Source organism: Ammodytes marinus (genome assembly GCF_949987685.1).
Source record: "Ammodytes marinus genome assembly, chromosome: 15".
Classification (NCBI taxonomy): Eukaryota; Metazoa; Chordata; class Actinopteri; order Uranoscopiformes; family Ammodytidae; genus Ammodytes; species Ammodytes marinus.
In genome coordinates this window covers 27,397,659-27,414,626 of record NC_137219.1, presented here as the reverse complement: position 1 = coordinate 27,414,626, position 16,968 = coordinate 27,397,659, and the positions used below count along the sequence as shown (strand labels likewise).

The window sequence follows — 16,968 nt, the reverse complement described above, 5'->3', positions numbered from 1 at the left end:
AAAAATGTCTAATACAAATGGTTAAAAATTTAAGATTTTTTTTTGGCATTTTTATGTTTTTATTGATAGTGTAGAGACAGAGTTGAAATGGGGCAGAGAGGGGAGTGACATGCAGAGAACGACCGCGGGCTGGAATCGAACCCGGGTCTGCTGCTGGCCGAGGCCCATGGGGGGGACGCCCTACCAACTGAGCTAAGGGCGCCCCCTCCTGTAGAAAGTCTTCTGTGCTTGAAGGTGTGTTGTTGTTGTTGCAGTGTGAAGTGCAGAGCGGCCCGTCTGTGTTCAGAGTCAGAGTGTGGCCTGAGGAGCCGTCTCCAGGACCCTGTGTTGCTCTACAGCCAGTGGAGCCACAGAGTCTCCCACCTCCTGGAGGCTTCTGCTGAGCTCACAGACTTCTCCAACGTCACCATGTTGCTCCAGAGCATAGAGGTAAAATAGCCTGGTCCTACCAGACCATCGTACTTCATTTCATCTGTACAGAAGGTCTGGAATCGCTCAATTGACAAACGTTAACTCATACCGCAGACCCAGACTGACTGCTGAAGGGAAATGAAAATTGAGTGCCAGGCTAGAGGTAAAACACATTGAAGTGGATAGTAGTGTCATGGTTACCAAAATAATAGTAATAATTCTACATTAGCATTAGCCATAGATTGAGAACGCTTGTTGGCAAAAAACAATGTCGTCAAAATCGGTGGATATCTCTACCCGTATGTTTCTGTGAAAAAAATATCTGGTGTTCATACACAGGCTAGGCTCTGTAAACAGGCATATTGCTTGTTACTTTGGACCCCCTTCATTGACGTACCCGTTTACAGAGCCTAGGTTATGTTTAAACACGGTATTCTTTTCCAGCTCACACACAGTACAGTATGTATCGTGGGGGGTTATTCACTGAAACAAGAAAAATAATTCTCCAGTATCCCTTACCCCACCGTTAATGATGAGGCAGTGGTATTAATAAGCCTGTTCACTTACTTGGCTGATTGGGCTTTTAGATTGGATCTTTTACGAAATTATTCCCATTCTTTTAATTATATATTTAGTCCATCTTGTGTAAAATATGCAGCATCTTTTTGATCTTCTTGTCAGATCCATATTTCATGAGACTGTGGGAGTTATCTTTCCCACAAACCAATGAGTCTGATAACCGTGTGTAATGTCACAGAATGATCTAAACGTCTCACTATCTAGACACTAAACTACAATCTATTTTCCCACTCACTAAGTTCCTCTAATTGGTTTCTCAATGTGCTGTGACTTTGTGGCATCAGACACACACTCTCTCAAAGCTTCCTGTCTCACTCTCTACTGTTATACCATTACCTAAAACAGTGAGGAGAAACAATCCATGCGTTCCAAATCACGTACTCTTTCTTTTTACGACACTACATACTAAATTACAGAAGAGTTTTAGGGGTCATAGTACAGAAAAGAAATCAGATAAGGAAGTTTTTTTTGTTATGTCGAGATTTAAGACGAATACTCCAAATTGCTATTGGAGTTAGTGGGGCATTTATGTATTTTCAGCATACTACAATTGACGTGCATGTATTGGGACTCCAATTTCAAGTCTAAAGACAAAGAAGATGGTGGAGGGAGTTGCGTTAGCTGTGGATTTGACTCTAAATATTCACTTGTAATTATATGGTGCAGTCATGTGTGAATGCTCTTCACCGTGGTCAACAGTATGGAGCATTTACTGTTGCAATCAAAACTATTCAAGCATAGTTCTGTTTAGGGGGTTGAATCCTTTTGAGACTAGTAGTCATCAAACGTGGCATTTCTTTGTTGGATTTGGAGAAACCACGTGTGATATTAGTTATGTTGAGTTGAGCTATTTGAATTGTTCTTGTTTCATTTGTTTATTGCAAACAGCCTACATTGTTTTTTAAATGTTGCCAATAAACCTCTTTTCAGTCAGGAATACTTTAGTCGAAATAGAAGTTTATTTCAATTAGCAGAATACTTTGCAGTAATTATGTTTGGCAGTATGGTTCTGATCTGGGATCTCCACACCCGCACGCCCACACGTGGAAAGCTTTAAGGCAGAGAGAGCCGTCCCTCTGACCTCCATGAGCTACATGGAATGCCGAAAGGTGAGGAGATCTGCAGCAAGGACCCCTAAGGTTCAGAACAGAACAAGCGTCAATGACAACAGAAATGACATTGACATAAATACAGTAAACAAGGAAGTGGTGGGGTGGAGGTGGGTTTCAAGAGCTTGCAGAGGAAGCAGCACCAGTAGACAGGCTAGAGCAGCTTAAATAAGGCGCCACTTGAGTTGATGGCCAATGGGATGCTGGGAACGGAAGCTGGCTCTCAGCTGACGTTCATAGTTTGACAGCCGGCTTGACTCCGTATCCTGCGTGAACTACGCTCCATTTGCAATGGGGGTTGAATACTTTTGATTTCCACTGTGTGAAGGAGAGGGATTGCCTATATAAAAGGTGTTGTTTCCTCCTCCTCCATTGCAGCATCTTCTAGAGGAGAGTGTGGTGCTCCAGGAGCGTGTGGGTGGTCTCCAGGGTGAGGGGGAGCTGCTGGACTGTGTGTTTGGAGCAGAGAGAGCTGACGGCCTGCAGGAGCAGCTGAGTGCTGCAGCCAGGAACAGACAGCTGCTGCACACACAGCTACTGCAGAGGAAGAGCCAGCTACAGGTACCACAGGCTAACCAGCATTCATCTGGCTTAAAGGAAAAGTTCAACTTGTTTTTATGTTTAGCTTGTCGTTTCACTTTTCGGGGTTCAAGACAAGGCGACGGAAACCATTTTTCTTTGACTGTGCGTGCATTTTGGAAGGAGACATGGGCAAGGGTCACTCATTGTTAGATAGCTCAGCTCAAATACTGCTAGTCCATGAATCACTTGATGCAGTTCAAAAACCTTCAAAACAAAAAAGAACCCTTCAATAAGTTCACCCCATCACAGGCCTGAACGCAGACAGTCAGAGGATAAACTTTACAACATGAGTTAACGCTTCTGTATGTGTGTTGGGACTTGCAATGGTTTGCCCATGAGCACTGCAAGCTGTACGTGTAAAAGATATAGAGCACAACATAACGTGGTAAGTAAACAAGACCCAACAAGCACACAGGAGCGTTTAGTGATGTTGTAAAGTTTATCTTCTGACTGTCAATGGAGACAGGCCAACCTGTGATGGGATGAACTTGTTGAAGGGTTCCCATTGACTACCAGCATTTAAGCTAGGTTAACTAGCCATGAGCGACCATTGCCCATTTATCCTTTAAAGATCCATGCACAGTTAAAGGTATTGTTGCTGTCGCCTTGTCTTGAAACGGGGAGTGAGGCAACAAGCAAAAAATAAATAAAAAGTACAAGTACTCCTTTAGCAGCATACTCAGTTTGAATGTGGACTATCCGAACCATGTGGAAAAATGAACATATTATATAGGCAAGAAGAAGAAAGCTGCTCTTTGGCTAAATCAGGGTCAAGCCTGTGGATACTGTCTGACTGCTGTATAACTACACTCTTTGATAACCTCACATCTTTGCCACACTCAGGGCTTAATCTCAAGAACCAAGGGCTTTGATGACGCCTACCAGTCCATTCGCTCCAAGATGGCTGCTCTGCGTGGCCGACTGCTGGCAGCCGACACACTCCAGCCTGACATCCTGGCTAAGAAGAGCAAGTCAGACCAGCTGATGGTGAGTTCAATGCCAGGGTCAGGCCAACTGTCTGTACAAAAATCACATTAATCTCACAAAGATGCTAATCACAGAAAGATGCTTTGTACCAGAATACAGCAGTTTGCTGTTTGCAGTTTGGTCAACACAGAATACAATACAATATAAAATATATATACCGTATTTTCCGCACTATAAGCCGCACTGGACTATAAGCCGCAGGTGTTATAATGTTTAATTACCTTACATTACATTACATTAATATGTAAGAGTTTGTGCACAGAGGGGATTGTCGGGAAAGAGATGGCTGCTTGAGGAAGCTCCCATTTATTAACATTTCAACAAACAAGTTGCATATTTGCATAACGTATTCAAGTGTTACCATTTAGTGCAATAGTAGCTAGTAGGGATGGGCACGAGTAGTGTTTTCGCTACTCGTGTGATCGCTTGCATTCCTTGAGGATCAATCGATTCCTCGTTAAACTTTTTTCTATTTTTAGAACGCAACGCATCTGTCTGCAGAACAACGGTTCACCGCAATAAAGCGCTCAATGCTTATGTCAAACAGTCACAGTTGCCATATGATATTAAGGATTTTTTTCCCACAAGTTTAAAACACCTTTTCCTCACTGAAAGTAAATAGACGGGCCACAATTTAAACCGATCAAGTAGGTCTGCGGTGGGGAGAAAAAAAGCATGGGCTGTAGTTGTAACAAAAAAAATAGCCTAAGTCACCATTTAAAATAAGAAGGGCAGCAAATAATATAAAATGATTGTCCTACAATTTAAATACATATAAATAACTCACCAAAGCAGTAGACTTAGCAGTTGTATATCCAACCGTGTAATGCTCACTCCGTGTCCGTGACTAATTACCGCGACTAATTCCTCATTAACGGAACGTTACTCCAGTCGGTTTTTGAATCTCATCCCCATATTCCCTATTGAAGGCTTCTTAACTGTTGTTGGCTCGGAGCGAATGTGCCTGAAGTAAGCCTTGCTTCTTCTTTACTTTTCTTTCCAAGCAGAGAGCACCTTGCATGCTCACCTGGAGTCTACTCATTACTAACTGAGAGTAACAGGTGTCATCTCCCCTTTTTATAAACGTAACTTTATCATCTGCTTTGAAATAATTGGACAGTTATATTCCTGAAAATGTTCTGGAGAAAGGAGAGACCGTGTTCAGCTCCGCGGTGCTGTGGAGAACACAGGCTGCGCTGCGGTGGCACGGAGGTGGCAGTTATTTGCAGTTGATGTTTGACACAACGCTCAGTTTATTGCACTTGCATCAAAATATTTAATTTTGATAAACTTTATTTTATCCGTTTTGTACACGTATATAACATTTTAAAATAGGGGCGGCCCGCCGGCTTAACCCATTGATGACGGCTGCTGCGCGATGCCACATTGTATCTCCTGCCTGATGCTGCGTGGCGCAGCATTGTTACTTTATCTAATTTTCATGGCGTGCGCAACATAGAATGCACCGTCATTGGTTCAAATACACATGAGGTGGGTTTTGTTGATTTTTTAAGACCACGTGACCGCCCAAAAAATGTGTGGTTTGCCGAAAATCACGCCTCTCAAAAAAATTAATAAGTAAATAATTAAAAAAGAAAATATGCCAGCTGTGTCAGCGATAGTGTATTACAGAACAGTTAGTGGCATTCGGAGCGCAGAATCAAGGTCTACTATAGACTACTGACGAAAATCACACAACACATTGCATCTATTTATTAACAATATTTATGAATTTGGGCTATATTTTGCTGCTCCAACTCAAATTCAGCCCAGCCAGGCGATAGTTAAGTTTCAGTTTCGTTGGTATACAGCCGTTTGGACCAGCTGATCGGCTCCCGACAGTCAGTCTGCGTTGCAGTTGTACTGGGAAGTCGGATTTATGGTGCCAGTGATAACTGAACTAAATAAAAAAATAAAGCTATCTTCTCCTTCCTATATCTGTCTATCTTTATCCCTCCACTGCACACTCAGTCACTACTATCCATGCTAAAAGGAAGCAGGATTATAACCTCGTTTAGCACATTATTTTTAAATATTTTATATTATTATTTTTTTTCTCCCCCATCTAATTTTGACGATTTTTAGAAAAATGTGTTGGTTTGTAAGCGCTAAGGGAGCATGTTTAAATAAAACCTGTGAACCTTAACTTTTAAATGTATTTTATTTCATGTTTCTATGTGCTACACAGGCTTAGATATTAAGGTTTTGGTAGACTTTACAATTCATACTATTTTTTCAGAAAACCCTCAGGCATTAAGGACATGCATCCTAGATTGCCATAGTCATCAATGGGTTAAAGGCTACAGACACAAAAAAATAAAAATAAATAAAGATTTTCCTCATCCACCAATCGAGTTAATTTGAAACGAGGAGTACTCGATTATTAACGCCCATCCCTAGTAGCTACAGAACATATACTGTACTGTGTAATTATTATATTATTAGCCGCACCGTTATATAAGCCGCAGGGTCGAAAAATGGGGAAAAGGGTGCGGCTTATAGTCCGAAAATTACGGTACATATCACATCACAATATGTCACACATGAAATAACCATTTGCCTTTTCAGAATTATACTTCAAATCAAATAAAGACTTAAACTAAAAAACTAACTAATGTTACCCTAATGTGTACCTTTCCACTCTCAATGAGACAATCACACTGCAGAGCCTTGAGTCAGGTGATCACTTTCTACTTTAACGGTTGTCAAAGTGATTGATTTAGCAATATCATACTGAAAATAGTTGCACCTGATATCCAAAGTTTAGTTATCTAAAGATTATATATTTAGAAAATTATGATGAATAATAAACAACAGTTGTTGTACTATTCCCCGTGTGTGTGTGTGTGTGTGTGTGTGTGTGTGTGTGTGTGTGTGTGTGTGTGTGTGTGTGTGTGTGTGTGTGTGTGTGTGTGTGTGTGTGTGTGTGTGTGTGTGTGTGTGTGTGTGTGTGTGTGTGTGTGTGTGTGTGTGTGTGTGTGTGTGTGTGTGTGTGTGTGTGTGTGTGTGTGTGCAGGTGATCCAGAAGGAGCTCGAGGAGTGTTCAGCCCACCTCACAGCCCTGGAGACTGTGGTCTCCTCCAGCCAGAGCAACAGGACTCAGTTTGAGAAGCTCCAGTCTGACTGGAGATACCTACACCACCAACTGAGGGTAAGACACCACACTGAGGGTGAGACATTACACTGAGGGTGAGACATTACACTGAGGGTGAGACATTACACTGAGGGTGAGACACCACACTGAGGGTGAGACATTACACTGAGGGTGAGACACCACACTGAGGGTGAGACACTACACTGAGGGTGAGACACCACACTGAGGGTGAGACACCACACTGAGGGTGAGACACCACACTGAGGGTGAGACACTACACTGAGGGTGAGACATTACACTGAGGGTGAGACACTACACTGAGGGTGAGACATTACACTGAGGGTGAGACACCACACTGAGGGTGAGACACTACACTGAGGGTGAGACATTACACTGAGGGTGAGACATTACACTGAGGGTGAGACGCCACACTGAGGGTGAGACATTACACTGAGGGTGAGACACTACACTGAGGGTGAGACATTACACTGAGGGTGAGACACCACACTGAGGGTGAGACACCACACTGAGGGTGAGACACCACACTGAGGGTGAGACACTACACTGAGGGTGAGACACTACACTGAGGGTGAGACACCACACTGAGGGTGAGACACTACACTGAGGGTGAGACACCACACTGAGGGTGAGACACTACACTGACATTACACTGAGGGTGAGACACCACACTGAGGGTGAGACATTACACTGAGGGTGAGACATTACACTGAGGGTGAGACATTACACTGAGGGTGAGACATTACACTGAGGGTGAGACATTACACTGAGGGTGAGACATTACACTGAGGGTGAGACGCCACACTGAGGGTGAGACATTACACTGAGGGTGAGACACTACACTGAGGGTGAGACATTACACTGAGGGTGAGACACCACACTGAGGGTGAGACACCACACTGAGGGTGAGACACCACACTGAGGGTGAGACACTACACTGAGGGTGAGACACTACACTGAGGGTGAGACACCACACTGAGGGTGAGACACTACACTGAGGGTGAGACACCACACTGAGGGTGAGACACTACACTGACATTACACTGAGGGTGAGACACCACACTGAGGGTGAGACATTACACTGACATTACACTGAGGGTGAGACATTACACTGAGGGTGAGACACCACACTGAGGGTGAGACATTACACTGACACCACACTGAGGGTGAGACATTACACTGAGGGTGAGACATTACACTGAGGGTGAGACAATACACTGAGGGTGAGACATTACACTGAGGGTGAGACATTACACTGAGGGTGAGACATTATACTGAGGGTGAGACATTACACTGAGGGTGAGACACCACACTGAGGGTGAGACATTACACTGAGGGTGAGACAATACACTGAGGGTGAGACATTACACTGAGGGTGAGACATTACACTGAGGGTGAGACATTACACTGAGGGTGAGACACCACACTGAGGGTGAGACATTACACTGAGGGTGAGACGCCACACTGAGGGTGAGACATTACACTGAGGGTGAGACATTACACTGAGGGTGAGACATTACACTGAGGGTGAGACACCACACTGAGGGTGAGACATTACACTGAGGGTGAGACACCACACTGAGGGTGAGACACTACACTGACATTACACTGAGGGTGAGACATTACACTGAGGGTGAGACATTACACTGAGGGTGAGACACCACACTGAGGGTGAGACATTACACTGAGGGTGAGACATTACACTGAGGGTGAGACACCACACTGAGGGTGAGACATTACACTGAGGGTGAGACACCACACTGAGGGTGAGACACTACACTGACATTACACTGAGGGTGAGACATTACACTGAGGGTGAGACATTACACTGAGGGTGAGACGCTACACTGAGGGTGAGACATTACACTGAGGGTGAGACACCACACTGAGGGTGAGACATTACACTGAGGGTGAGACATTACACTGAGGGTGAGACAATACACTGACATTACACTGAGGGTGAGACATTACACTGAGGGTGAGACACCACACTGAGGGTGAGACATTACACTGAGGGTGAGACACCACACTGAGGGTGAGACATTACACTGAGGGTGAGACATTACACTGAGGGTGAGACACTACACTGAGGGTGAGACATTACACTGAGGGTGAGACACTACACTGAGGGTGAGACATTACACTGAGGGTGAGACACTACACTGAGGGTGAGACATTACACTGAGGGTGAGACATTACACTGAGGGTGAGACATTACACTGAGGGTGAGACACCACACTGAGGGTGAGACATTACACTGAGGGTGAGACATTACACTGAGGGTGAGACACCACACTGAGGGTGAGACACTACACTGAGGGTGAGACATTACACTGAGGGTGAGACACTACACTGAGGGTGAGACATTACACTGAGGGTGAGACATTACACTGAGGGTGAGACACTACACTGAGGGTGAGACACCACACTGAGGGTGAGACATTACACTGAGGGTGAGACATTACACTGAGGGTGAGACACTACACTGTCATGACTCCGGCCTTTAGTGGAAAAAAAAGTGAAAATGAATAATATGATTTGAACTCAAACCAAAAAGGATTCTAGGGGGGGGGGGGGGGGGGGTCTTTACATTCTTTACATAATGTTGTAAACAAGCCAAATGTGACACCTACTGGTCACTTTGCCTGTGAGCTCTCTAAAAAGGGCATTTCATCTGAAGTTGACAGTCATCATGATTGTCTAAAAAGAATCTTCCATACTAAACAACATGGCAGCGACTGCACATCACTCTTAACATAATCAGACAGATATATTTTTGGCTGTTAAAAATCACTGACTTTGTTGCATTTCATACATTGTAAATATGTCCCCCCTGCTGCCACTGACCTGCTCCTTGTGTGTTTAGATGAAGGTGTCAGAGAGTGAGGAGGACATCACAGACCATGAGAGCTTCCACAACAGTCTGCTCAACATGGAGAAGTGGCTGATGATCATGAAGCAGAAGCTGGAGTCTTTCCACAGCACAGCAGGAGAGTGGAGCGTGGAGGGCCGCACGCAGGAAGCCCAGGTACACTGTGTGTGTGTCTGTGTGTGTACAGCGGTTTATCTCTCACACGGAAATGCCTATTCTGTTGCCGACCGACTGCAGTGTGTAGCTCTACCCTTTTTAGGACCCTTTGGGACTGCTTGGTACCCCAATGAAAGGGTGACAAAAATAGGTGCAGCATGGTTTGCTTATTATTTGGAACCCTTTCTGACTTTTGAAAGTGGAAACGCAAATAAGTAAATACCGAGCCTTACCGAACCAAACCACTCAGTGGAAACAAGGCTTTAGGGTTAGGGATGAATAACAAATGAACAACTTTAACTTGTGTACGGCATTAGCACTTCACCAGTACGGAATAAGACCATTCAAAACCTCAAAGGTATGGAGGACGACCCTTAAATGGAATCCAGTGTAGTGACATTAGAACTGGGGTGGTGTGAGTATAATTAAGGTAAATTACTTTATTAGTCAATGGTTGGTTACATTGAAATTTGTCTTTTTGCATATCCCCTCTCAAGCTACCACACTTCTGAGGGGGTCAGAGCGCAGGGTCAGTCGCAGTACAGTGCCCCTGGAGCAGTTTGGGGTTAAGTGTCTTGCTCAAGGACACAATGGTACAACTAACACCCTCCTGTCCGGTGCCGGGGATCGAACCAGCAACCTCATGGTTAATGGTCGGCCACCTTTCCTCTAGGCCATCCTACCACCCTAATGTGAGGAAGTAGTCTGGATGCATAGTTTTGGACTGGTTGTAGCTGGGTAACAGCACCTTATCTTAGTCAGCTATGAAGAGAATAACAGTCATCTATATGGATAAACACAAAACCATTTCTGACGGTTGGAAAAAAAATAAACTCTGGGTGTATTTCTGCAATAGACCTCAGGTGTCAGTGGTAGCAGGACTGAAAAACCAACTTAGCATGATCACATTTCACCTGAGAGTAAATGATTGTCTATTGGTGTGGCCAGTGGACTGAGATGTTGGAAGATGTTAGAAGACAGATTTAAAAAGCAGAACTGCAGTTTTCCTGTGATTTCATATCAATCAAACGCTCAGCCAAATCTAGTTACTAATCTTGTCCAGACATTTCTTCAGATAGGTTATCTTAAATTGTAGATTTGTATCTGAGGAGATGTATGCTTCACCACAGGCATGTAATTAGGTTTTGAAGTTCAAAAGAACACATTTCATGCTTTTTCCTTTCCCCGCAGCAAGCTCTCTCATCTCTCTTTAAAAACAGTTGTTTATGTTACTTATCACGCATTGTAATGAAATGTTTTACTTCACTTTTTGTCATCATTGTTTACAAAAAGTGTGTAATGTATTTATTTTATTTTTTCTCTGAAAACTACTATGCAAGATTGATGTCAGGCACTTAATATGTGTGCGTCTGTATGTTATGTTGTGTTATGTTATGTTATGTGCCGTCAGTTAAATGTGTTATTAACGGCGTTAACGCAAACCCATTTTAACGGCATTCATTTTTTTATCAGCGATTAACGCTCTTCATGGCCTAGCAAACGTTGTGGTTTTTTCACATGTTCTAACACTAATAATGTTAGAACAACTGAAACACCACAAACTATACAAATGGCTCGCAGTTAAGTTGTTACTGTTCATTCAAATGGAACATTTCCTACAGCGTAATTTCACATTAATATCATTTAACTGGCAAAACGGCTAAACGTCAAGTCAATTCTGACTTTTATTTTGAAGCAGAAACCGGACTACATTGTGGGCTATTTGCACTGAATTGCAAATTATGATATTTTAGAAGAAATAGGCCTACACTGAATTACAAGGGTGTGATAAGACCATTAAAAAGCATAAAAATGTGATTAATCGCGAGTTAACTATGACATTAATGCGATTAATCGCGATTAAATATTTTACTCGTATGACAGCACTAGTCATGTTATGTATTTTTGTTATATATATTTTCTTTTTTCTTTTTGTATGTTAAAAATATGTAGTAAGGACCCCCTCGAAAACGAGATGGTTTCATCTCAAGGGGTTATCCTAATAAAATAATTTGAATAACAAGTCATTATAGCAGGGTTCTGGGGTAAAAGGCTTTTGATTATCACGATTCATTACAACATTGGCCAGTTTTTAAATCATTTTGACAATCATTCATTTTACATTGATATAAAACGTTATCATCAAATGAATTGTAAGGCAATCACTCATACAACTATGTGGATAAACACACCGCTACACTCCAGTAGGGCTTAAGTGATCATTGAGAGGGATTCCTTTTTGTACGACTAATACTTTTAAAATATGACATACCCTGCGTTCCAAATCACATACTTTTTCTTTTTTACTACACTACATACTAAAGTACAGATGAGTTTTAGGGCCACAGGAGAGAGAAAAAAAATCAGATAAGGACGTTTTTTTTTCATTATGTCGAGAAATGTCAAGAGTAAGGAGTAATACTCCAAAATGCTATTGGAGTTAGTGGGGCATTTATGTATTTTTAGTATACTACAATTGACGTGCATGTATTGGGAGATCCTAAATCTTTTTCTGGCATACTAAATAGTAGGGAAGTATGGGGATTGGAACACAGGGCTAGTGTGCCTTTTTCTTCAAGTGTTTTATTGTCCAACAGAGAGCACTGGGAGAGTTTCCAGAGAAGGAGCTGGAGCTGCAGCAGATGTCAGCCCAGGGTCAGGGGGTGTTAGAGAGGACTTCAGAGGAGGGACAGGTCCACATCCTCAGAGACATGGCCCGCCTACGAGAGGCCTGGCTGGCCCTCTACAACATGAGCCTCAATCTGCACAGGTACCTGGAGGAAGCTTGCTATGCTTAGGCTACATTTACAACCACAACCGTCTCGCTAAAAACTGAGGAGTTTTTGCTTTTACGTTTTAAAAAACTTCCTCATTTAGGAAAGCACTCCACATGCTCACAGATCTACTAACGGGACCTAAATAGCTGTAGTATGCATGCCAGGCCAGTAGTTGGCCATGTGGGGAGTGGAGCCGTGATGTCACATGAGGTAGCAGCTTTGCTATTGACATGGTGACACTGGAGTTGCGTAATAATTTCACTCTGGAACCTGGTTTCAATTGTGTACTTTTGAAGCCCCTCAACACACGGCCTAAAACGTGAAAAATAGTTGTTTGTTTATGCTGAAATTGTTACAATGTAAACAGCCTCTAACTAGCCTGAGAATCCAGACCTTGATATCTTGAACGATAGAGGGTCTGGCCACGATCAATAGACCTTTCCAACGCAAGGGGTGGCACCTACGCGTGCATTTCAAATGCCACTGCACTTAATTGGATAGCACTACGACCAATCAGAGCAATGAACAAGGTGACGTATTAAGCCCCGTTCGTTTAGCGAACAGCGGGTTATTGAATTACATTTTTTTTTATTAAATAATCACAATCGCGTTTGCGGAAATAATATTAATCTCAAAAGGAATCTAGTTGTAGTCTTGCAATATGAGACCCCCTGTCTTTTCAAAATCTCACTCTGTGACTGAAAACTAATGACTAGTTGTCTTCAGGTGTGAGTTGATTGTCTTTAGATGTAAGAGGGTTTCAGTCTTCAGTCTTTTCAAAGTATTTTAAAAGTCCTCTAGTGTAAGCCCAGCATTACTTGCTAATGAAAGATTTGAGTGCCATCTTCCAAATCGCTAAGTGTCAAGGCGAAAGCCGTCTCAAACTCAAACAACATATCCACAGCCATCTTTGATGTTTACTATCACGGCTTCGGTGGCGCATGCACAGCACTGTCGTTATCCGGTTACGTCCGCCCCAGAGCCCCATACATAGGGCTCTGGCCCGCCCATGATGGTCTACAAAGACTTAAATGGTTTAGGGCCAAAATACATTACTGATCTGCTGATACGTTATGAGCCGCCCAGAGCCCTTAGGTCGTCTGGGACAGGTCTTTTAAAAGTCCCCAGAGCTAGGACTAAACAGGGAGAGGCGGCATTCAGCGTTTATGCGCCCAATGTCTGGAACGGACTGCCAGAGAGTCTGAGGTCCGCTGAGACTCTCAGCTCTTTTAAATCGGGTCTCAAAACGTTCTTGTTTCCCTTTTAACCTGTAATTTTTTTTTTTTTTTTTTTTTTGGTAAAATGTTTTAATTCTTTTATTTAAATGTTGTATTTTTATCCATGTTTTAAATTTGTTCATTTTTTTTTTTTTTTTTTTTTTTTTTTTTGTATTTGTATTCTTTATTTGATTTTAACCCTGTGAAGCACCTTGAGTGGCCCTGTGCCTGAAATGTGCTCTATAAATAAAATTGCCTTGCCTTGCCTTGCCTTGCCCATATCAGGAAGAACGATTTGATTGGTAAGTCAGGATTTCTTGACATATTAAATGAGCTTCAATGGAGAGTTTCCAGACCAACAGCCACAGCACATTTTATTTGCCAGCGCCTAGCGGCAGGTCTGGATTTCCAGGCTAGCCCCTAACCCCTATGGTCCACCAAAGTGTGAACCCACCCCTGAAGCGGCTGTCTCCGCTCACCTTTTCTCAGCGTGTTCAAAGCATTAAACAACAAGGCAGCAGCCAAACGTTCTGTGCTCTGGGCAGTTTACCTTGTGTGAGTATTCCTTATCAATGTATCCATCAACACTGCTGCAATGATCCACAAATAAAGGAGAAAACATGCCATCAGTGGGTCAGATAATAAAATAGAAATATGATCAAAGTTTAAATTACAATAATCAAACCCAAACATAGTGAACTGTAGTCTTTGATAACTGCTCAGTAGCAGAAGTAATGTTCTATTACTCATGTAGTTATTAATGAGCCCAGCTCCATCATTTAAACAACTTCCTGCAACCAGAGTATAATATTAGCTTGCAACTAAACAAAGTTGAATGGCGCTTGCTAAGGGTGTGCGATATTGACTAAACAAATTATTTACGTTCGATGAGTGTGTATATTTTATCATCCTTTAAAAATGTGTAAAAAAAGGATAAAAGCCTTGTGTTGTACTAGCTCACTCATAAAAATAATATTAAGAAAAACAACTTATTTACAAAGAAAAAAACAGGTCTTATTTATGAACTGAAAACTGTAATGTACTGACGCAAGCCAAGCAACACAATCATTGTGTTGAGTAAAAATGTGTATTTCTATTAATGAATTAAAAGCTGCTCCACATTAATAACAGACCACCTTAAGGAATACTTCACCCATATGGAACCATTATAAAATCGCTATTATAATATAATGAATGAGGATTTTCTTCCCTCAGTCTTCCCTCAATCTTCACTTGGACCAGCATTCCTGTTAATCCTAACCCTACATTTTACCATGTGTGATGTCACGCATGAGAAAATGTAGGGTTAGGCAGTGAGACCATAAAACACTCTTTCTGCCTTTTCTCAGGCTAGGATGAACCGATTTCTAAAATGTTTGCACATTTATACTACTTAGGATCTCAGAGTTCAATACACCTTCATATTTCCAACGGTGAAGTAAGTCTTTAAGGTGAAGATAGTTAGGTTTCATTTTCACTATAGGAGCGTGAGCGGAGCAGACAGCTGCATAGGTTCAAATATGAGTGTTTCTGTTATCAGTATAATAAAACTCTCAAATACATCTCTCTCTCTCTCTATCTTGTCTCTGCCTCTCTCAGCTAGAAAGAAACACTATGACTGATCGTCCCTTCATGTGCGGATAGACAGTGTTTTGATTGTTTTTTGTAAAATGAGCATATACTGGATTTAGTCATTTCACCCATCGTTAAACCAACAATTAAGATATCATTATGGCGCTATACACTCACCGGCCACTTTATTAGGTACAGCGGTTCATGTTCTTGTTAACACATATAACTAATCAGCCAATCACATGTCAGCAACTCAAAGCTTTTAGGCATGTAGACCTGGACAGGACAACTTATTGAGGTTGAAACCGAGCAACAGAATGGGGAAGAAAGGGGTTTTAAGTGACTTTGAACATGGCAATGTTGAGGATGCCAGGAGGGCTGTTATGAGTATTTCAGAAACTGCTGATCTACTGGGATTTTCACTCTAAACCATCTCTAGGGTTTACAGAGAATGGTCCTAAAAAGAAAAAATATCCAGAGAGCGGCATTTGTGAGGACGTAAAATGCCTTGTTGAAGTCAGAGGTCAGTGGAGGATGGGCATACTGGTTTGAGGTGATAGAAAGGCAACAGTGACTCAAATAACCACTCGTTACAACCAGGGTATGCAGAATACCATCTCTGAACGCAAAACACGACCAACCTTGAAGCAGATGGGCTACAGCAGCAGAAGACCCCACCAGGTGCCATTCCTGTCAGCTAAAAACAGGAAACCGAGGCTACAATTCTCACAGGATCACCAATATTGGACAATAGAATATTGAAAAATCATGCCTGGTTTGATGAGTCTCGATTTCAGTTGCGACATTCAGATGGCAGGTTCAGAATTTGGCGTAAACAACATGAAAGTATGGATCCATCTTGCCGTGCACCATCAACCATGCCATGTTCAAAGTCACCTAAACCCCCTTTCTTCCCCATTCTGATGCTCGATTTGACTTCAGTACATTGTCTTGACCACGTGTAGATGCATAAATGCATTAAATTGCTGCCATGTGATTGGCTGATTAACTTTTTGTTTGTATAAGCCATTGAACAGGTGTACCTAATAAAGTGGCCGGTGAGTGTATATCACAAACACCTTTTACTCACAAACATTTATCCTCCAAGAAACCAAATGAGCTTCCACAGCAGCCACTGAAGTTTGACATTGTTTGATCACTATTTCCAGTCACTTGGTGTTTGAAAAGCTTTCACATTTTAGAGTTGAATAATGAACATTCAAGCTCAGTCTCTGGAGTGTTTTAGGTGCAGAGTATATGGATGATATCTTAAACCTTTCAAATAAATGAAAATAAATAATGTGTTAGTGATGCATTACAGGTAGCGGTGGGCTGGTTATGGAACATCTTAACCCTTTGTCTGTCTCTCTCTTCCAGGCTGCTGAACAGCTCCACAGAGTCTGACTCCCAGGGGGCTGGAGGCTGGTCTCCACACAGCACAGCCCCGCCAACAGAGCTCCGTGTGGGGGCAGAGGGAGGCCAGGCCAGGGGGGGAGGCTCCAGCAGCAGGCACACAGGACATCAACAACAACATGACGGGATGGAGAGATCAGGGACTGGAAGAGGAGGAGGAAGCCTGGAGGGAGAGGAGAGG

At 42.6% G+C, this 16,968-nt stretch overlaps 1 protein-coding gene across 2 annotated transcripts in view; it reads left to right on the top strand.

Moving 5' to 3' along the window:
- The window catches only part of syne3 (spectrin repeat containing, nuclear envelope family member 3), a 45,644-nt gene that overhangs the window by 16,788 nt on the left and 11,888 nt on the right, over positions 1-16,968 (top strand). For both annotated transcript variants that reach the window (XM_080042045.1, XM_080042044.1), the window contains exons 8-14: positions 255-429; positions 2,478-2,660; positions 3,525-3,668; positions 6,685-6,819; positions 9,647-9,808; positions 12,406-12,578; positions 16,752-16,968. The exon at positions 16,752-16,968 is cut by the window's right edge and continues 318 nt beyond it. In XM_080042045.1, coding sequence (XP_079898171.1) covers positions 255-429; positions 2,478-2,660; positions 3,525-3,668; positions 6,685-6,819; positions 9,647-9,808; positions 12,406-12,578; positions 16,752-16,968 — 1,189 coding nt within the window. The remainder of the gene's footprint in view (positions 1-254; positions 430-2,477; positions 2,661-3,524; positions 3,669-6,684; positions 6,820-9,646; positions 9,809-12,405; positions 12,579-16,751) is intronic.